Source organism: Maniola jurtina, chromosome 15 (genome assembly GCF_905333055.1).
Source record: "Maniola jurtina chromosome 15, ilManJurt1.1, whole genome shotgun sequence".
Taxonomy (NCBI): Eukaryota; Metazoa; Arthropoda; class Insecta; order Lepidoptera; family Nymphalidae; genus Maniola; species Maniola jurtina.
This window is the reverse complement of record NC_060043.1, coordinates 9751256-9775182: the sequence shown is the minus strand read 5'-3', so window position 1 is coordinate 9775182 and position 23927 is coordinate 9751256. Positions and strand designations below refer to the sequence as shown.

Sequence of the window (23927 nt, the reverse complement as noted above, 5' to 3'; positions counted from 1 at the left end):
TTACTCAATAAGCCAAAAGTACAACAATTTTTAAAATTAACAATAAAAACTACAAAAAAGACTAAAAATAGCACCCTACAATTTCAAAATGAATCTTTAAATATTTTATATTAGACTTACTAAGGAACATTTAAAGACTCATTAGGTGGTTTTTAATTTTGTTTTTAAATAATGAAGCGGAGTGTTGATAAATATCTTAGCAGAAATCTGGAAAACCACAGACATAGATATTAGTTTCTAGAATATGTCTGCAAAATTTCATGGACTTTGGTTGCTTAATATTCAAATGAAATTGGAACTACGATTGTATGAAGCGAGTAGAAGCGAGTGACGGAGAGAGCCCTCTTAAAAGCATTATCAAGTTTCTTAGACTAAATTTTTTGGAAAAATAACTCTTAGGTAGGTACTACGATTTGCTACATAATGACTGGCAAAGTTTTTAGCAAGTAGTATGTCTACGGGATCTACCTTATACGTGATCCAGCAAGTACTTGATCAGTTATTTTTTATTCTATTATGTGACCACATCTGTGGCTTCCCTGTCTATGGTATGGTGCCTGAGGGTGTAATTAGCTGTCTTAACCCTTCAAAATCATAAGTTAATTATACCAACACTACTAATAAATGTCTATATACATCATCTGTCGAAGTATTATACCTATCACTTAGCGGTAAGTTTTGCCAGTAGAGTGGTAAACCACATAAGGCTGAGGTTAGCCATCAAACCACCCTTTAGAAATTCCTACTTGCAAAAGTGGAAATCAGGAATTAAACCCAAGACTTAATAACGATAATATTATACCTACTAATTTTATTATAAACTTAATTATTTTGCGAGCGTAAAAATTTCTGATCATTACAGTTTTCCTTTTAAAATAGACTCAACGTTTTATAAAAAGATCTTAATGGATATAAAAGATTTCTTGCATATTGCATACGGCAAGTATTGTTATTTTTAGATATTTCATAAATAATGCACAAGCTAAGATAGTAGAGGAAGGAGGTCGAACGGGTCATCGATTATGGAGTTCGAAGAAACAACAATATTAACTCGGAGCAACTTGCAACTCTCTCCTCTAGAATCGTATACTTGATAGTTTAAATTTAAACCTAGTCTTATGAATATGATCTTAAAGAGCTTATATAGTATTTAATACAAACTTGGGATATTTCTTAAGGCCGATTTCACCAATGTACAAGTGTAAATTAAAAATTTATAACACCCCCGACAAGTGATTAAGCTTCACTTGTCGGGGGTGCTATAAATATATGGGTGTAATAATAAATGGGTCAATAACTAGAAAAGAGCTGATAACTTTCAAACAGCTGAACCGATTTTCTTGGATTATAGCTAAGAACACTCTTGATCAAGCCACCTTTTAAACAAAGAAAACTAAATTAAAATCGGTTCATTAGTTTAGGAGCTACGATGCCACAGACAGGTACACAGATAGGTACACACGTCAAACTTATAACACTCCTCTTTTTGGGTCGGAGGTTAAAAATAGGTCTTATCCGAGAGTAAATTTGATATTTTGGAGATTATCAGTACAAAAACTATCATTACAACAAAATTTATTCCTCGATTAAACGTCAATCGACGTCGGCACTAAGTGTAGAGAAAAATTAATGCTAGCATTTTTGGTAGACCTCTGAGACCCCTGAAGCCCTCTGAAAATTAGTGTCACAACACAAAGCCAAGTTTACCTAAAATATCATTATATTATAAACAAACCACGGTGTTTTAGTAAATGCTAGAAAGTTAGAAAATGAGCTTAAAATATTATTCTCAGTGTGTAGTATTTATGTAGAAAGTTAACACAGAAAATGATGAAAGATAACAGAAAAGCAACGATCAAAATCAACCAAACATCAACCGACTATTATTGCACTAAGACAATCTCTATTTTACTACTTAGTAATTACTTAACAGATTAACTTTATCTAACGGATAAATTTGACAGATTCCCAATCACGTTTCCAACAAAAACGGTCATAACGTCAAAGGAAGGTCAAAGGTTAACGCGCATGCATAATAATCTGACTGTGCCAAAAGTGGCGGACATGAACCAAATTAGTTAATATTTCAGTAAAAATAAAAAGATTCAAACTCGATGGAGGAAAAAGTTACTAAACATTGAAAAGAGTAAGTATAAATCAATATTTTTTCTTTCATTGTCTAAAAACTATTTCAATTAAACATTTTACACAAGTTAAAAGAGTTAATCCACGCAGCTGAATTCGCGGGTATAAACTAGTCTTATCATAAAAAGAACAGTAGGATCTTTCGAAATATATCTTTACATAGCCGGTTCATGTTTAGCCCACACAGCTAAGCAAGCAAAACATCTTACCTAGCGTCTGAAGGCTTGTACGTGACGTCATACTTCTCGACCAAGTCCGCCGTGGTTGACCACGAGACGCGCACCGTGGTTGGATTCAAGAAGGTCACAGTTATATTCTCGGGCACGCCTGGACCCATTGAACCTGCAAAAATATAGTTTAGTCACACACTGGTAGCATACCTAATAAATGCGAAAATGTATCCGTTTGTTGGTTTATTGGTGGTTTGTCCTTCAAAAACGTCAATAGTCAAAGACCTGGAAAGTGAGTTAGACTACTTTTTATCCCGGAAAATCAAAGAGTTCCCACAGGATTTTAAAAACCTGAATCCACGTGAATCAAGTAAGCTAGCAGACAGACAAGTCGACCGACCATCGACGTACCTATACGACAAACCCACTTTCGCATTTATAATTAGTACGGATTTATTCACAAAGAAAATTCATGAAAAATTAACCAAATGAAACCGCAGAAAATCAATCACTCTCCAATTTCCAATTATCCGTTACAATAGCATTTCCATAAAATGAAAGCTGCAGTGAAATTTCCATCAGCAATTTATATTCAGTTATGAGCCCCATCGACTTTCAATTATTATGTACTTAATAAAACAAATAAATATCAGTTGCGCATAATTAAAATATGCCAACAATAACTCAATAACTACTACTGACCTACTATCGGCTCTTATCTTTCAAAAAAAAAATGAATACTACATTAATGTAATTCTTATACATATTAATATATTATATAATAAATATTAATTATTTTAAATAACAAGCGTTAATAAATACAAGGTTCCCAGATTTTCTTTATCTTTGCTGGACTAAGTTTTTAGCTTAAGCGAAATTATAATTATTCAAACACAGAATAAAATAAGTAAGATTAACTGCATTTACAGCTTTACGGATTGTGATTTCTCTTGCTATTTCTTCTAGCGCAAATTAAAAACAAGCAACAACTACAAAAACACTTAAATTCTAATTTATCTCGAGCTCAAAATTAAGTAACTACGGTGGAACACACAGAATCTAGATACAAACATACACACATACAGACATACACACATATATACATACATAGACTGCTAAAATCATAACCCTCCCTTTCGGCTTTGCCGTAGTCGGGTAAAAAATCATAAAATACACCACTAAGATTTTCATCATGCTCACTTGAGTTTTCCATTAATTTTGCATCTAGAGTAGATAAAGGAGCGTAGAAAAAGGAGCGTAATCAAAACCAGCGTAGCAAGAAAAAACAGAAAATATCAACTTTTCAGTATGCTTCTAGGTTTCGTTTGTGGTTACAATGTAGTTTCTAGTGCAAGTGACTCACTCTATAACTTACCAGAAAACACAAGCTGCTCTATAATTTACAAGAATACCGTCAACGAACCGCAGCAGAATGGAGGGTAATAAAAACCAGCGTGGCAACAAAAATAGAAAATACAAAGACCCAAGTTTTTTAATTTATAGACTAGCGTTTAGCTGTAATCGGACCTTCTGGCAAGTGATGATGCAACCTAAGACAGAGCACGCTTGCCTAGAAGATGCCTATTCACTCTTGACTGAAGGTACCTACTTACCCATATTAAAATTGGAGGGAAAAAGTGAAACTGTAAGGGCATACCCTTGCGGTTCAAATCGAAAACGAAGAAGCAAATCGCTTCATGCGTGTCCGTGTAATTTCCGATTACTTACGGGTGCAGACTTTAGTAATGTCTTGTAGTACGATAGGAGAAAAGTGAAGGAGGGTCCAGGTCAGAAATATTCTATCGTTTAAAATACCGATAGACAGGCAACTTTATGTTTATGGTTACAGAATAGTTTCTAGAGCAAGCGACTCTATGATTTAGCAGAATACAAACCGGCATCAACGAACCGCAGCAGCACGGAGAGCGCAAGAGCGACGGCGGCGGGCTGCGCGAGCGGCGCTCGCCGCATGTCGCGCCCACGCGGCCGCTCATGCCATGCCGCTTCTGAAACAAGCGGAATTATCATATTATCAGACTAATATTATAAAGGCGAAAGTTTGTGTGTATGTGTGTGTGTTTGTTACTCCTTCACGCTAACACTACTGGACGGATTTGGCTAAAATTCAGAATGGAGATAACATCCTGGATTAGCACATAGGCTCCGGAAAATCAAAGAGTTCCCACGGGATTTCAAAAAGCCTAAATCCACGCGGACGACGTCGCGGCCGTCAGCTAGTAATTACTAAAACTATCCATTATTTTTAGAATCCTAACTATCACAAGCCACATTATAAATGCGAAAGTATGTAGGTAATGTTTGTTCGTTTATTGGTTTGTAAAATGATTTATTTCAACTAAACAGTCCTCAAACCATAAGTTTTTTCTTGACTGTTCACTTGATATCACTAAACAAAAATAATACATTCCCTAATGATATTGAAATCAGATATTGAAATATAAACCAACATTATCAATCCAGCAATGCAAAACTGCAAGGATTAGCTATGTCTAGACATCGCACGTAACTCTGAATAAAAATAACAAAACATTGTACTCCAATCTCCCATCTGAATAAACTAATACCTAATTTACATTGGAAATAACAACATGTGGAGAAACATTTACTGTGAGTTCAAATCTACAAATCTCTCTCCGCTTTCAATTCTTTAAGGTAGATTAACAATGATCTTATATTATACTAGCTTATGCTTGCGACTTTGGCCGCAAAGACTATTCAAATTTCAACCCCCTATTTTTATCCTCTTAAACGTTGAATTTCAAAAAGCCTTTCTGCCTTACCTGTGTCCATTACAGATATGCCCCAAACCGGTTTCATTAGAAAGGCAATAATGAGAAGATAGTTTTCGAGTAGTATTTTTAAATGTATTTTTAGTGTAGTAGCACATGCCGGGCATTCGCTAGTATAGGTTCAAATCTATAGAGCGCACTTTGATTTTGCTTAGACTTATGTTTCAGTCAAAACGAGACAGATGTATACCGCTGTCTCGTTTTAACAGTGTCTTAAGTCGGAGCAAAGTCAAAGTGCCTCTACAGATCTCACTTAAGAGATATAAGCCAAGCAATTGGTTTTATTAAAATGTTTTAGAATAAAATTACCAATATTATAAATGTGAAAGTGTATCTGTCTGTCTGTCTTGTCTGTCCGTCCGTCCGTCCGTCCGTCCGTCCGTCATGATTATTATTGGACTGAAGGTGATAAGTAGCTAATGGACATCCAACCTAAGCCGATTAAACAGCAGTGGAATTTATCGGCACATCAACCCAAACTACTTAAGCAGGCTTAATAATTAATTCCTCAATCGTAAACAACAGTAAAATTAAGGAATTCTGTGTTAAAATAATATTAGACCGAGAGGCAATAAACCTTGGGAAGGTTAACGAAATTAATTAAAATGGGAGAGGATATTTTATGGTTGATAGGCAGTGAAATAATTTGGGCTATTATCGCGTTATTCAATTAATAATAATTAATTAGCCTTTATTCACTGCTTCTTTCGGAACAAAAAGAATCATCACCCATTATCTTAACTCATCGCCGCGCTCACTTCCAAGTATAAAGTCTCCTCTCAAAATGAGAAGGGTTTAAAGCCATTGTTCACCACGCTGGCCTAGTGCGGATTGGAAGCGTTCACATAACTTATGAAGAACTCTCAGGCATACAGGTTTTTTCACCGCACTTTCATCTTTATTACAAGGCTCTTGGATAGGCCTATGTCTAGCAGTGGACGCATACAGGCTGATGGAATGGAATGGAAAATCTTAACCATTAGACTTCACTATTACCTACGTATTTTCAACTTAATCACTTACCATTCTAATGCTGGAAATATAATCCATTCAGAATGCTTGTAACTCGATTAACCAAGCTTATTTATTTTAAGTAATTATCTAAGCTTTATGACAGATAACCGAAAAAGAAAATCAAGTTAGAAAAGTCAATTCTGATTAATTAAATAAGGGTGGATGCTCCTTTTATAAGTCTCTCTCGCATTTTTGAAGTCAAACTTGGGTAAAGTTTCATTGAGAAGAAGATTTATTTTATTGGATAAGGTTTCTTTTCAGCTACAACTTTTACAGTACCTACTGTGCTAAAAAATTAAAAGCCGTGGTAGTTTAGTGGCTAAGACGTCCGCCTCCCATTCGGGTGGTCAGAGGTTCAATCCCGGGCCCCTGTAACTTATCGGAGTTATGTGTGCTTTAAGTACTACAATGTCACTTAATTTAACGGTAAAGGAAAACATCGTGAGGAAACCTACATGCCTAAGAGTTCTTCATAATGTTCTCAAAGCTGTGTGAAGTCTGTCATTCTGCACTGGACCAGCATGGCAGAGTGGCGAATCTAGCATAGAGATCGTTAGGTCATTGCCTTTAGGTAGCTATATACCTAGGTAATATTTATATACCTATACTACTACGAAATGCGTCACCGTTGCCGATAAGCTTTACAGACCACTGAACACATATGTTAATGATACGTTTAACGCTCGTTTATATAAACAGATTTAATAGTAAATAGAATATTAGACGTATTCTGGAGTGGAGACGAGATGACCTCCAGTCCGCTGGACCGATGACCTGAAGAGGGGGGCGGAGAGTGGGTGGATGAGGAAGGCGGAGGACCGTGTTTGGTGGCGCGCTCTTGGTTAGGCCTATGTCCAACAGTGGACGCATATAGGCTGATGTAATGGAATGGAAAAATAGTAAATGTTTTCATCATCAACCCATGGCTGGCCCACTAGTGTCCATGGGTCTCTACTCAGAATGAGAAGGGCTCAGGCCCCCAGTCCCCGGGGCGTAGTCCCCCACGCTCGCCAAGTGCTGATTGGTAGACTTCAAACAGTTTTGAGAACTTTCAGGGGTGCAGGTTTTCCTCACAATGTTGTACAATTCAGCCTTACCAATTGCTTACAATGCGCGCATAACTCCAAAAAATTAGACGTCGAGGAATGTAAAAGAGGGCCGGGATCGAACCTCGGACCTCTGAAAAGGAGGCGGACGTGTTACCCACTAGACTATCACGGTTCTAAATATTTTATGTATACAAATTATCACTCATAATATGTATGCGTATATCATGATTTAACTGAGTGATTTAAAGCTTAAACACTATTACGTTATAATTATATTATTATTCAAGACCATAGCTATTAATGTTAATAAAATTACCATAATAGGCTAAATAGAGGGAAAACTAAGAAAATGATAGAGATAAGTAAGAGCTGGTGAATAAATTTTGCTTTGTAAAAAGTAATCAGGCAACTAGCCAATGCCCAGATTGTGAAGTCTCTATTTTGTTGAAAGACTCTCGGGCCACCTATAAATTAAATGTTGATGGTTCTATGTCAATAGGATAAACGCAAACACATTGGTAACACACAGATAGAAAAACAAACAGACAGTCAAACATTAATTTTAATAATAATAAGATAATATTTAAAGAGTAGGATAGAGCAACAGTGGACCTATATTTTATTTTATAGATTGCTAAATTAAGTTGGTATTAAAAAATAATATCGAGTTGATTTTAAGAAGTATTGGTATATTAATTTTTCGGGAATGTAGTAAAAAATACCCATGCCAAAAAATTTAATTTTAAAAGTAAAAATAAACCTTCTCCGCTCCGGTTGCCTTTAAAGGTCACTTTATTGATAAGGCCGCCTTTGCACCCTAGTCCAATTATTGTCTTTCTTCTTACTTTTATGTATAAGAATGTTTCTGTTTGTTGCAATAAAGCTTTTTGCTACTAACATGTACGTAGATTAAGTTTTTTTATACAACTGTCCTCCACCGACTCTTTGACTACAAAGTATAATGCCGATGCAAATTTTCATATTTTCCTCTTTCTTTGTATAAAACATACAAAGCTGAACCGCTTTACGCACGCATGCTTTTACACGATTTATATTCTTTGCGGTAAACCAAACGTTATTAAAATATAATCTACGGTAAACGAGAAAAGTGCACTGCAATGAATAAACTACTTTGCAAGGAAAGGAAATGAGTATGGCCTATAAGTCTTATGAAAGCTTTAATGAAATGACTAGATGATGTCCGTGACTTCATTGATATTTTTACTAGCTGTGCCCGCGACTTCGTTCGCGTGGAATAGTGACTTTTCGGGCAGCGTGATTCTTTAAATTAACATAACTTTTTTATTTATGAACCGATTGACATGAAATAAATACTAAATGTTAAGTGAAGCTTACTACAATATATTAGTGAAAACCGTATTTAAATCGAATAAGCCGTTTAAAATTTACATTTATGAACTCAAATTTTTGTTCTTTTTCATTTGATATCTCACTCGATACAATAGCAAAAAAAAAAAAAATTGTAGACCCCCACTTTTTGGATGTAACATCCGTCAGGACAGGAACATACAGAACCTGATACAGACATAGGTACATACAAACATACATACATAGACTGCTAAAATCATAACTCTTCCCTTTGGTTTTGCCTAGTCGGCTAAATAGACACCTTTCTCCCTTTGCACGGACCTCTCTTCATCTTAGGGTCTTGTTTAGCCAACCAATCGCGCTTCTTCATTTTTACTATCAACACAACTTCTTCATAAAATATGATTTTTTGCGGCCGCTGCACTGCTTGGACCACAAATCCTTACCGTATAAATGCAAAAGTGTGTCAGTCTGTCAGCTAGCTTTTCAGTTTGACCAATTTTACAGAAAGGTGCTGAGATAGCTTGGACAGCATTACGAGGGCTTTGTCACTGAAAATCAGAGTTCCCACGGGATTCCTAAAAACCTTAGTCCAGTAGATGAAGTCACAAGCATCATCATCTAGTGTAAAATTAAATATTTAAATTAACAAATTAAAAAGTATTAAAATAAATGTATTTTAGTAGGTATTGCCAAAGACAGTTAAGTTAATATCAGAGGTCAACATCCTAAACTACATTTTCTCGTTTTAACCAATTTTAAAAGCGTCTCGTTTTATCTATTCGCTTGAAGGGTTCATACAGCTTCGTCGTTGATGTTCAAAGAGTATAAATTACACGAGACATAACTATAGTAACGTGTTTAAAGTAGATTTTCTAAAGAGAAAAAATAAGTTTAATATTATGAAGAATAAACACGGTTAGTGACGGTTTATACTATGATAGAACTTAGAGCTCAATTTCGTAAACTAGATTTTCCCGAGTTATAGCCAATTTTGTCAAGGTCTTGTTTTACCAAGTCACTCAAAATTCATACAACTTGTTTATGGATGTTTAAGATATTATTATAATATGGAACACAACAAAAATGATCCTTCTTAAATCACCTTAAATAAAAGAGTAAATATAATAAAAATAAACATAACAGACAATTGTTACAGAGGACAAAGACATACAAAGACGTATGGAGGATAATTTTATAAACTGGATCTTCCCGGGTTATAACCAATTTTGGTGTGGTTTCATATTTAACCCCCGACCCAAAAAGAGGGGTGTTATAAGTTTGACGTGTGTATCTATGTATCTGTGTATCTGTCTGTGGCATCGTAGCTCCTAAACTAATGAACCGATTTTAATTTACTTTTTTTTTTGTTTGAAAGGTGGCTTGATCGAGAGTGTTCTTAGCTATAATCCAAGAAAATCGGTTCAGCCGTTTGAAAGTTATCAATCAGCTCTTTTCTAGTTGTCGGAGGTGTTATAAATTTTTAATTTACTTGTATTATTGTCATTTTAGAGTGCATACATTTTGTTTGTTTATGTTTCAGATATTATTATATGGAATACTAGCAAACCCGGCGAACTCCGTTTCGCCACCAGATGGCTTCGTTTTATGTAACATTTCGTTTGGTGATTAAAAGAAGAAGAAAAATTTTTTTTTGTTTTATATTTGAAAAGGAAAAATTTGTCACATGAAATTAACTGAGCAGAGTACAATGATTAGCTGTCAAACAATGTATCACGCACCGGCGCCATCTACTTAAAATATTGGTTTGTATTACATGCTTTAAAAAAATATTTTCACGCTTTTCTCTTGAAATTTTTCCTGAATTTTCTTTGCTATAAACCACACGGAGCCCGAGACCTTTCCAACGAATGCAAAACCGTGGAAATCGGTTCGTGCGTTATGGAGTTATAGCGTCAGGAAGGAAAACCCGACTTATTTTTATATAGTAAGAAAGACTACTACGATATTATATTATTTTACGCTAACCCTCTCAAATAAAAGAGTAAATATATGAAGAATAAAGACAATAGTAGAAACTAGGATAGAGGTCAATTTAGCTAACTGGATTTTCCCAGATTAGGGCCAATTTTGGTGTATGTTTATTTTATTGGGTCATTTTAGAACGCATGCAACTTCTTTGTTGATGTTTGAGATATTATTATAAAGAATACCAAGTAGTACTTACGATATTCTACGTATTATGATCCTACATAAAAGCGTAAATATATGAAGAATAAACGTAGCAGACAATAGTTGAGGAGTTTATAACATTATTATGAAGGTCAATTCAGTAAACAGGATTTTCTTAGTTTATGGCCAATTTTGGCGCAGCAGTGGCATGGTTTTATTTTATTAAGTTGCTCAGAGCTTATTTAACTTCTTTATTGAAGTTTGAGGAATAAAGCGTTTCATTTTAACTAAAATAATAATATTATCTATACTTAGATAATACTATATCAAAAGACTTGCTTTGACTGATCGATCTATCAACGCATAACCTAAACCACTACTGTTAAAAACTATGAAATATTTACAGTAGGTATATAAACAGTATCTAGGTTTTTATGACGTAAGGACTCACAAGAAAGGATTTGTGGAAATTCCACTCCTAAAGTGGTTCAACAAGAGCTTACAGTTTGTATAATAAATAAGTCCATCATTTTGGAAGTTATATCCATGAAAGTATTTGAATTTCCGGGTAAAAATAAAGATGTATGTATGTCATGATTTTGTGGAACTTCATCCCCAAGGGGTTAAATAGAGAGTTTGTAGAAATTCCGTTATTTTCCAAGCTATACCAATAAAAAATGGAATTCGGACTTTCAGTTAAGAATTACTAGATTAAATGTGTTTCAGAATTTAGCAAAATTCTATCCTTGTTGATTTTCGAAAATTCCACTCCTCTGGGATTTTTGAAACAGGGGCAGGTCAGCTAGTAATGTATAACAAGTGTAAATTAAAAATTTATAACACCCCTGACAAGTGAAGGTTACAGTAACTAGATAAGAGCTGATAACTTTCAAACGGCTGAACAGATTTTCTTGGATTATAGCTAAAAACACTCTCCATCAAGCCACCTTTCAAACAAAACAAAACTAAATTAAAATTGGTTCATTAGTTTAGGAGCTACGATGCCACAGATAGATACACAGATACACTCGTCAAACTTATAACACCTCTCTTTTTGGATCGGGGGTTATAAAAATGTCATTGCCCTACAGTTACACAATATCATAAAAGTTAATTATTGAAATAAGTTGAAAAACACATGTAGATCCGCCTAATGACGTTAAAGTATTAACACACAAAACGGCATTAGGAAGCACTGCCGTGGTTGTAATCGGATTATTTAAAAAATCGATTTTATTTCTGATTTTTGCCTCTGAATAATTAACACTTTCTATTGAGTATTTAACTTAGTTATGAACTGAATGCATAATAAGCGAATTGCGATGTAATTTTTGAAGTCTGAACAAATAAAAAATAAAAAATAAAAATAGCCTTTTACTAATTCTTTGAATTGTTAATTTTTTTTGGTATCTATAATCAAATAGGTACTAGATCTAAATTAAAATAGGTCCAATAGAACTCAACTGATAACAACCTAGGTACCTAACTCAACAGAAGCAAAATAATATTATTATAATCCAAGTAACAAAATTTAAGCGACAAGATCACGAACGGGTTGGGACGTGGCCGTTTTATACAAGTCACGTTCAGTTTCCGTCCCATTTTGGTCCCATCCGATGTTTTATCCCGTTACATGGTACGTGTGCTATGAGCTTTAGATTCAATGAAATATATTATGTTACTGAGTAGATTTGTAAGAAACAGTGTTACTTAGTTTCTTTTTCGTAAAGTTTCAAATCTTGAAACGAATTTTTGACTGACTCTATGAAAGCTTCATACAACGTTCGTTTCCATGATACAACAACATAATATGTATGTACACACATAATAGTATTATATAAGTACATAATAGTATGTGAACCCCTAGTCTCAACTCCTCAGTCTAGAATCTAGATGCTCAAAGGCTAGGTTTCCTTAATGGTAGGTTGTGCTTAGGATCTAACCATAAAATAGTTTTACCTACTTAAAAGTTAAGTTTTCGAAGTTGCGTCCAGTTTACCCCACCTAGGTCCTATAGAGAGAAAGCCAGCGAACTATACTGATGTCATCAGGTTTACTTCGATAGCCCCAATACAACTGAATCTTGCTGTTAAGTGACAAGTGAAGATTACAGTAACTAGAAAAGAGCTGATAACTGTTGTACTATATGTGTCTACTCATGATTGCATGTATACGTCATCCCAATGTCTTTCAAACGTGTGTTTCAAACGGCTGAGATTTTCTTGGATTATAGCTAAAAACACTCTCGATCAAAGCCACCTTTCAAACAAAAAAAAAAAAAATTAAAATCGGTTGATTAGTTTAGGAGCTACGATGCCACAGACAGATACACAAATATACAGATATACAGTACACTCATCAAACTTATAACACCCCTCTTTGTGGGTCAGGGGTTAAAAATATGCGATTACCTTCAACGGAAATGGATGTGTAGCAATAAAGTATTCTTCTCTCTATTCATCAATAGTTTTTATGTGTGTAATTTCATCCTATATCAAACCTAAATCAAGTTTGGACGTGAAATCATTTCATGTCCTTTCCGCGCCAAGGTAAAGAACTACGCACAATAGGGCAACAACGACCCTTACACAAAAGGCTCGGACTCTTGACCCAAAAAAACCCTCGAACTTCAGCCATTCACACGAGAACATATTATAACGAATACCAAGAACTTTCAAGTACTTTAGTAAGAAGATTGGACCGAATGAAATCGAAAAGCTCTATTATAGACCCCAATAACAATCGTTGCTGGGTCGCTGTCTAAGTGAAAAGGCAATGGAAAAGAAAATGGGAGGTCCATAAGTATCTGAATGAGGCGACTATTTGCCAATTGGATACGTACATGCCTTACATTGCCAATTTTTAGTATTCCGTTGGTAGGTAGTAGTTACCTACTCAAAGTTACAAAACACTTATTTTGCACGATAAATCAAAAACTATCATACGTAAAAATAATAAAAATCTGTTTTAGAATGTATACGTAAAGCCCTTTTATATGATACCCCACTTGGTATAGTTATCTTACTTTGAAATTTGAAACTCATTTTAAATTTTTTTTAATAAATCTGAAAACCGCGAATTTGTGGTTACATACCTACCACAAAGTCGCGGTTTTCAGGTTTCATAGGTTTCTTGACAGACACGACGGACAGACAGACAAACAGACAGACAGACAGACAATAAAGTGATCCTATAAGGGTTCCGTTTTTCCTTTTGAGGTACGGAACCCTAAAAATTTGAAGTTAATAAGTATTTAGAAAGATATTGCCAAGATATAGTACCGCAAATTCGCAAATTAAAAAAAAAAAAGTTAAGTTTAGCAGCGATGAGAAAGAAATGGAACGTAAAAACTTACTTTTGTTTTTGGTGTTCAGTTACTTGATTCAATTTTTCTTTAGCCAAGTTTCTCTATCTTTATTTTTGGTAGAGAGTAGAGTTGGAGAAAAATAATAATTTGCCTTCAGGAAAAAATCTTGCGAAATATTTTCACCCTTTTGTAGGCTTTTTCCCCCATTTAAGCTGACATGTACAATAGATTTGTCTTGGGATTAGACTCGTTATGGTTGATTATTGAAAACGAAACCGTTTCTGAAGAAACAAAAGTCGGAGGTATTTTGCTCACCATAGTTATATTTGAGACTACCTTTCTTCCGCGACTTCTTCTGCGTAAATTTTTAAATATTATTTCATTGGATTCCAAATTTATTTTTGATCTTAGTTAAATAACAATATGACATACTTGGAAATCTGAAGTTTCTATACCCAGCGGTGTATGCTATACGTTGATAAAATTTAGTCCGTTAGTTTTTTCTTTTTTAAATATAAAGTATACTTATTTCTTTTTACGCTAGTGATTAGTATAGTGAGCGAAGATATAGTGAATAGAAAAGTAGTCAGACAAATGAATCTTGATACGCAAAAGAAATTAAGGTTGTATTTTTGTAATATCATCAGGTTTTGATTCTATGCAGAAATAACAGAATGTAAAACAATGTTATGAACATAGATAGAGTAGCGGTAATCTGCTAGTAATACAAGAAAATTGAATTCGCAACCCTTAAGGTTGGGGCAAACAAAACGCGTTACGGAAGCAACGCGGCTAAAGTAGTCATATAAAGAACTTCTGTTTAAAAGAATTTTTTTACTATACGTTTCAAACGTAAATTCCATCGGCAACTTAACGGTAACAAATTTTTATTACTCGGAACTACTTTTTTAAGGTTACGGTTACGGTTTGCGGTTGGTTGGTTAGTTGTTGTTTTTTTTTAACATATAAAAATGTAAAGTATAAAACTTCGTAGAAAAAACTAGCAGAACAATGAATAAATCTCAATTATATGTCGGATCGAGCCGAGGATTGTTTAAGAATTGATGAAGGCGGGCGGAGATCCTTAGGGTCTGCTTTGATCACTAGACGATCTTCAGACGTGTTAAGGACAATACTTCCGTTTACTGCATGTCACAACTACCAGCGTAACTAGGTAAACCTAACCTAACCTACCTAGACCGGCTCCTCCACCCCTTACACCGGTCCCAAACCAACCATCTAACCTAACCACCACAATAACAACTCGTTTAACCAACAGTACCACTTTAGGTAACCACTACTCTAAAACCTACAGTACGACAGACTATTCCTACTGAGAAGTGTTCTCGGCAACAACCGGACGAATAATGCCTCGCTACGCACAGCGTGTCTGATTTTATAGTCCAACGACGACAGTGGGGAGATGACGTAATGCTCAGTGAGCAAAGTATTGACAGCTAAAAGTCGGTACCGCCGACACGGCCATTCTGACCTGCGTACGTCCTCGTACGCTAAATGTCACAAAGCATGTGAGGACAAAACCATAACCACAAAATCACTATACCGCTCGTCTATCCTGACTAGCAGTTAACTGTCAATGAACATCTTTCTCATTCTAAACCTGGACATCAATGTCCCCTCAACCACTCAACACTAGTGGACCGGACATCAGCGTCCCCTCAGTCAGTAAACCTCTGTAAACCAGAAACATTACAATAATTAACGTACAATGCTATTGGTTATGATTCTGACCATCACGGCTTTTTCTAGGGCTCTTTGGCTTGACTAATTCATCACATCTCAACACTTGACGTGGAAGTTGACACAACCAACCTAGGTTAAGAAATCACTTTCAACTGATCATCTGTCTAAAAAATAGGCTAACACTGCGAGAAGAACCAAAACCTAATTACAAGAACCTATCTACTGACATGTCGCGACGCGAAATTTAGTTGAAACGATTCTAAACTACAGTTCATATGATTAGAGCGCAATTGCTATTGCAACTCTTAATCAATCATGATCTAAACATTATTCAAAACTAATTTACCACTGGTTCGGAATGCCACAACCTAGCGAGAAGAACCAGCAAGAAACTCGGTGGCGTCTAACTGAGTCGTTAATTTCATCTTCACGAGAAAAGATCTCCTTAAAGAATCATTGCATTGATACTCACATCTAAACTAGATCACATTATTGACTTCTCTTTACTTCAAATGTCGCAATAGCTCACCTTCTCCACTCTTTGCGAATTACAATACTAAAAGCCATAGTATCGTGCGCTACGGCGCCTTGAACACTATCCATAAAAGTATGCAATCGCCACACCACCGCGTATCCCAATCAAGGAATCGCCAGTAAGTGCCCGGTTTCCGAATGCAAGCTATTCGATTTCATGGGGAAACTCATTGTCCCAATTTATTTTAACTCTGCACAAGAGTCATCAATGATTCTTTACTAAACGGATTACTTGATTCCAAAACTGGTTTATAACGTCATGACGATTATCACAAAAGAGAACCAGAAAACAAAAGAACTAATCACAAGACTTGGCATCTAACTGAACTTAAAAACAATTTTTTTTTTTTGGTGTTAAGGATATGTGGTTAACTGTAACTGTGCGGTGTCTATGACAGTAAAACTCGTTTAACATCGTCGCGTCACGGCCATTCTGACGCGCGACCGTCCTCGGGAGCTAGTACGGATCAAGCACAAACAATCCCTAACCAATGCTGTACACCGCAGTTGAAGACAAAAAGAAACAAGGTATTCGCACATGGGTTTAATGTGGGTAGGTACCAGAAAATCCGATTATTGGTTTCACTTAGCTCAAACACATCCAGTGCTATCGAAGGATAACCCCATCCAAGCACACGATATGTCCCGCCAGTATGTGTAACAATGCGTGCCACAGCACTGCCAGAGAGTAGCCCTAGCCACGTACGTACAATACGCACTATTACACATAATCTAAACCACAACACATTATCAGAGAGTTGCCCTGACTTAATGTGCAGCGTCACGACACACGTAACCAAATAATCGTAAAAATAATCTAATGTGGGTAATCCACTTCTGATTTCGCCGCTTCTAATGATTATTAAGATTGAAGCATGATCTAACCACTAGTAAACCTGGATAATAACTAAGCGGATACGTCAGGATAGCAACCTTTAGATTAACCGAGCCTTCGTGGGCGTACTAACGATATTCTTGGACTATCAAGTGACATAGTGTGATTGTAACGGTTTCAGTAAATACTTTGAGAGTGTCTTTGCCAAACCAGCAAACTCTTACGACGCGATGAGTGACTCTAACTTGAGCTATAACGAGTCAATCTGCAAAATCACCATTGAAGAGAATAATGTACCCAAGCTTCTCAAAACTCTGAAAACTGAAACTGAACTCTGAAAACAAGGGAGCCGGTAGTGATGGTATTCTACCTATTTTCCTGAGCAAGTGTGCTTCAAATCTGGCGAAACCTCTCACGATCATCTTTAACCACTCCATAAACGTCTACGGTAGTTTCCCAGACATCTGGAAAGAAGCGCTGATAGTCCCCATCCACAAAAGCGGATCTAAAACTCAAATAGAGAATTACCGACCTATCTCTATCCTCAACGTAATGAGCAAGTTGTTCGAGTCAGTTATTTACTCTTACATATCTCCAATCATTTCGAGATCTATCCCCTACGAGCAGCATGGATTTATGAAAAACCGTTCCACTGTCACCAACTTAGCGGTCTTCACGGACTATGTCTTGCGGAGTATGGATGAGAGACACCAGGTGGATGTGATCTATACGGATTTCGAAAAAGCTTTCGACCGTGTGGATCACGTGATTCTGCTTCACAAGCTAAGCATTCTAGGAATAAATGGCAACTTACTCCGATGGCTAACTTCATATATAAAAACCCGTATGCAGGCTGTAGTAACAGGCAGCGCTAGAAGTAACTTTATAACCATTCCATCAGGGGTCTATCCTAGGTCCCCTCCTATATAATGCCTATCTATATGATATTGGTAGCTGTTTTAGCCATGGACAATATTTAATATTTGCTGACGATAAGAAAATTTTCCTTAAAATACGTTCCCTTGAGGATTGTTATCGGCTACAAGAAGACTTAAACGCCCTGAGTGATTATTATGTCAGGAATAAAATTACCGTCAACGTTAAAAAATGTCACCACATAACTCTTTCTCGTAAAACTAGCTCTATATCCTTCGACTATCATATAAACGATGTAAACATAGCTAAAGTTAAAACCGTCCGAGACCTGGGTATTAAAATTGACGCTAAACTATCGATGAATGAGCATGTCGAAGTCGTAGCGGATAGAGCTTACAAACAACTAGGTTTCATTAAACGCGTTACACGTACTTTCAGTAATATTGAATGTATAAAAACCCTGTATTTTGCATATGCTCGTAGTATTCTCGAATATGGGTGCAACATTTGGTCACCGTATTACATTATACCTACTCAAAGATTAGAATCAATACAAAAACAATTTCTTAAGTACCTGGCGTTTAAAGAATTCAAAAATTTAGCAGTTATAAAGAAGCCTGTTCGCATTACAAAATTGACTCACTGGAACTTAGAAGAAACCAAAGTGACATGATGTTGCTACAAGCTATTTTGACTGGACAAATTGACTGTCCTAGCCTGCTGTCAGCTTTCTCACTCAACGCTCGCTCCTTTAGGCCTCGTAAACCTCAGCTACTTTGCGTACCGAAATCCAATACAAACTACGCCCAAAACTCCGTACTTCTACGCCTGGCGCGAACTTACAATAAAACTTACTCAGATTTTGACCTTTTCCACCAATCAGGCGTGAACCGTGTCACAATCAAGAGGTGTTGTCGGAACGAGCGCCTCGACAATAGTGCGCGTGGCTTCGCAACGCACTGTTTTATAATGCTGGCGACCGGACCGTCCCTACCGTCCCTGATTCATGGATTGTCCGATATTGTTCGTGCTCGCCTTCGTTAATCAGCGCCGACATGGCCATTCTGACCACAGGTCGCCCTCGACCTGCCAAAGAAAAAAAAAGAACACAGTACCGTTGTACGAAACAGATTACGCACGGAAGCCCTCATCCTCGTTGGACACGACTAATAGTGAAAGTAAGGAGGCCCCTGTCCTCAACTTACGTCACAAAACACAAAAGTAAGGAGGCCCCTGTCCTCAACTTACGTCACAAAACACAAAAGTAAGGAGGCCCCTGTCCTCAACTTACGACACACACACAAAGCGGCAATATTAAGATTTTGAAAAAGTGCAGATTACCTGTAGCTTTCACCTCCTGGACTTGAATCAGATGTCCTTGTCTTTGTCACCATTAACCACTCGTTTCCAGATATTCCAAGCTTTGGTAATTGATTCGCGTATCTCCAAGAGTTTTGGCTCGACCTTGCAACAAGCCAGCTATTTTCTTCGATGTGGTTAGGTGGAGCTGAAGAGGCTCCACGGTTCATCCCGCTTCTGATGTCGGATCGAGCCGAGGATTGTTTAAGAATTGATGAAGGCGGGCGGAGATCCTTAGGGTCTGCTTTGATCACTAGACGATCTTCAGACGTGTTAAGGACAATACTTCCGTTTACTGCATGTCACAACTACCAGCGTAACTAGGTAAACCTAACCTAACCTACCTAGACCGGCTCCTCCACCCCTTACACCGGTCCCAAACCAACCATCTAACCTAACCACCACAATAACAACTCGTTTAACCAACAGTACCACTTTAGGTAACCACTACTCTAAAACCTACAGTACGACAGACTATTCCTACTGAGAAGTGTTCTCGGCAACAACCGGACGAATAATGCCTCGCTACGCACAGCGTGTCTGATTTTATAGTCCAACGACGACAGTGGGGAGATGACGTAATGCTCAGTGAGCAAAGTATTGACAGCTAAAAGTCGGTACCGCCGACATATAAGTTAGATATTTCAAACGGGGCGATAGTTTTTCATTTGGAATGGATAGCTACAGAGCGGACATGACCCCCCACTGTTGTGTGGCTGATATTACACATGCATTCAGTTGTCTATTCAGTCCTGCCTTGCTACAGCCCGCTTCGCGTTGTGTCTTTCCAAGCCCCAAGTACCAACTTATTACTTAGCAACTGACTTTCCTTTCACGGTTTTGTGGATAAAATCATTTTATACCGTAATCTGACCTTTGCTGTCACCAAGTTAATAACACTACAGCCAAATCCAACAATAAGTCGGGATATTTTTACTTTGGTGTGTTTTGATAGTCTTAATTTCGTGTTTACATTGTGTTTACAATATTAATAGCATGTTCATGGTTTTCATAAAAAATACCTGATATATTTTTGTGTGATTTGTTTTATCATTATAGTTCAAATGCTGAAAATAAAGGTGGCAATCGATAAAGTCTTTTAAGGTTTTAAGAATTTAAGTTTTTAAAAATCCCGTAGGATTCTTGATTTTTCAGGGATAGAAGTAGCATGCATTTCGCCAAATTCGGTTAAACCCTAAACGAATGAGCCGTGAATAGCTAGCGGACTGACAGGCACATTGTCCCAATTACAATATAAGTATGGATGAACTTGTTGTTTTAAGACGTTTTTAACCCCCGACCCAAAAATAGGAGTGTTATAAGTTTGACATGTGTATCTGTGTATCGGTCCTGTAACTCCTAAACTAATGAACCGATTTTAATTTAGTTTTTTTTGTTTGAAAGGTGGCTTGATCGAGAGTGTTCTTAGCTATAATCCAAGAAAATCCGTTCAGCCGTTTGTAAGCTATCAGCTCTTTTCTAGTTACTGTAACCTTCACTTGTCGGGGGTGTTATAAATTTTCAATTTACTTTTTATTTTGTTTTTGTAAAAGGTAGGTACGTAATTTCTAAACACATTTTTTACAGTGACAGGATATTCTAGTTGAAACTCTACCTTGGTCATATAACACGGAAACGTCCAAAGTTTAAATTATACTTCTCGTATAACGCGAGATGGCTGGTAATATAATATTTAATTAAAGTTAATTTGCATGCTCGCCGCTCTCTTTGTTCCGCACCCAGAATTGTACGAGTGAATTTTTATTATTCATCAAGAGCTTAAGAATACCGGTCAAGTTGGGTCGTGCTCGTGTTATTTAATCATACAGCCTTCATGTATTGTACTTTAGTGTGGTTGCATAGTCACGCTTACCGTCAGCGCCGGCGGTAAGCGTGCGGGACACGAGCCTGATAGTTTTTATATCATTTAGTGAAATTGACCCACGCTGACGGCCCGCGCTGATAGTAAACCAGGCGCGATTCGGCCCTAAAATATGTCCAAAATATGAAAATATATGTCCAAGCCGAAAAACCCCGCCATACTAAACACGATAGTGTTGCGCGGGTCAACAGCCGCGCTTGCCGCCCACGCTGGCGGCAACCACTCTTATACACGATTCTTCAAAAAAAAAACTAGCCAAGAGCGCGTCAGACTCGCGCACTGATGGTTCCGTACTCGGGTATTTTTTCCAACTTTTTGCACAATAAATCAAAAACTATCATACATAAAAATAAATAAAAATCTGTTTTAGAATGTATATGTAACGCCCTTTCATACGATACCCCACTTGAAATAGTTATCTTACTTTGAAAATTGGAACACATTTTAATTTTTTTTTAATGATGTAACCACTCGCGGTTTTCAGATTTATTCCTGAACTTGTGCTATAAGATCTACCTACCTGCCAAATATCATCCTTGGTCAACGGAAAGTACCCAATAGGTTTCTTGACAGACAGACAGACAGACAACAAAGTGATCCTATAAGGGTTCCATTTTTCTTTTTGAGGTACGGAACCCATAACGTTTTTAGGGTTCCGTACCCGAAGGATGTTAACGGGACCTATTACCTAGTAAGCCTCCGCTGTCCGTCCATGTGTCAGCGGATGTACAAATTCCACAATTAACAACCAAAAAGTTTACCTATTGTGGTACTTACCCAATTTCTATAAATTATTTGAATTTGAATTTAGTTCTTTTGTCTTTCTTTTTCCTCTATGACTATGTATACCGAACCTTTAGAATAATGTAGACGTTTAGTTGAAAGCAAGGCTCCAAGTTGAAACTTCAAATTGAATGTATTTATTACTTAGTTAAACTACTTGCCATAGTCCAGTCGAGTAATTTTCAGCTTTGATCCGAGCTCAGATTTCCTGTCCCCAAGTTAATTACACTACAAATAAATTAAGGCATTCGTCTCACCACCTCTCGACAGTTCCGTGTACACTTTTCGCTGTGTTTTATATTTTAATGTTTTCAATGAACTGTATAATGGCAGCCAAAACGGCTTTGTTTTGCACAAATATTATTATGAAAATGTATAAGTCAGAAAGTGTATCACTTTGTTTGTTTGTCACAGTTACTTCACGCAAGGCTTACGAAATCAACAAAACCTCCCTATCGCTTCGCCTCCATCTTAGACTGCATCAACTGTAAGTTTTACTCATGTAAGTAACTAACTTAATTCGTAAGATTAACTTACGAATTACAAATGTACCTAAACACTCTTATGAGTAAATTTTTACATTAACAAATTTGTTGTAAGTAAATAATTACATAAGCTACATACCTAAGTAAAACTTAAAGGTGTAATCGCGGCCTCATAAAAGAAAAATCTCATTTATCAAAATCTAAGATTTCTAGAAAAATGTTGAACTGACAACCATGCATACATACTCATGTAGATACAAAATTCGACTATGTCTATGTACCTACATTATATTTCGCGTATAATGTATGAATTATATATTTTCTTCTTTTGCTTTTCTATTCATCCTAGGTCAACGGAAAGTACCCTATAGGCTATAGGTTTTATTTCCCTTGACTGGTCTTGCCGACAGATAGGCATCCAAGGGATTCTATAAAAGTTCCTTTTTTCGGTGGCGACACGGAACCCCATTTTTTTTTTTAATTTTAATAAAATTTTAGATGCTTTTACCTAATTTCAGCCTACCTAGGTACTAAGAATGCAATGCATGTGATGTGATATGCATCCATGCAGCCAAGGCGCCTCAAGAATTGGATCAACATATAAATAGATTTTCATTAGCGAGCAGTCGTCTCGAGTTTCCACTCGCTAGACAGTTCTCATTATCTTTTAGACGGTGAAATGTATCACCTACTCGTATTTCATCTGACAATTATTATGATGTGGAACGCTTTTAGTGCGTATAATAATATGACGAGTATAACATTTATGAAGAGGGGCCTTTTATGGCTGGTAGGTAATTGTTACAGATATCAAATTTTGTTCTAAGAAAATCTATCTAGGAGTTTTCGAACTATTTTGGCTATCTTGCACATTCGTGTATAAGCATAGTCATACCAATATGTTTTTGTCATACCACGTCTTTGCACGGACTCGGAAAGGATGAAATAAAAGAGTTATAACGTTACATTAAAATATTATTCCTACATTACACCAGGTTGTAATTTATTTCAATACATGCAGTAACACAGAAGCTAGGACTGGTAGAAGATTTTACGATTAAAAATAATAAAGGACGTCCACAAATACTAAAATATTTACTAAGCTTTTAAAACGTAAAATTGTAATCAGATTTAAAACTGAATTTAAGGTTTTAATTTCAAATTTAAAAAAAAACGCGATGGTTATAAAAGCTTTTCGTTTTTTTAAATAGCATGCTCAATACGAGCATGCTATTTTTAAAAAACTAAAAGTTGTAGGTATGATTTATTTTACAACCAACCATTTTTACGCATATACCTTTCGACAGGTCCAAAATAACTTGCTGATTTACTTACTCATTAAATTCTTACAATCCATACTAATATTATACTATAGGCTACTTTTTATCCCGGAAAATCAAAGAGTTCCCACGGGATTCCTAAAGACCCATCCGCTCAACCGATTTGTATGAAATTTTGTACCGAGGTAGCTTGCGTCCATGTTATTGACATAGATAACTTTTTAACCGGAAA

At 36.4% G+C, this 23927-nt stretch overlaps 1 protein-coding gene across 4 annotated transcripts in view; it reads right to left on the bottom strand.

The window, feature by feature from the left end:
• Positions 1-23927, bottom strand: part of LOC123872255 (fibronectin type III domain-containing protein 5) — a 153482-nt gene that overhangs the window by 57202 nt on the left and 72353 nt on the right. For all 4 annotated transcript variants that reach the window (XM_045916422.1, XM_045916424.1, XM_045916423.1 and 1 more), the window contains exons 2-3: positions 4211-4321; positions 2355-2487 (exon numbers count right to left, since the gene is read on the bottom strand). In XM_045916422.1, the coding sequence (XP_045772378.1) occupies positions 2355-2487; positions 4211-4286 (209 nt within the window). In that variant the 5' untranslated portion in view covers positions 4287-4321. The remainder of the gene's footprint in view (positions 1-2354; positions 2488-4210; positions 4322-23927) is intronic.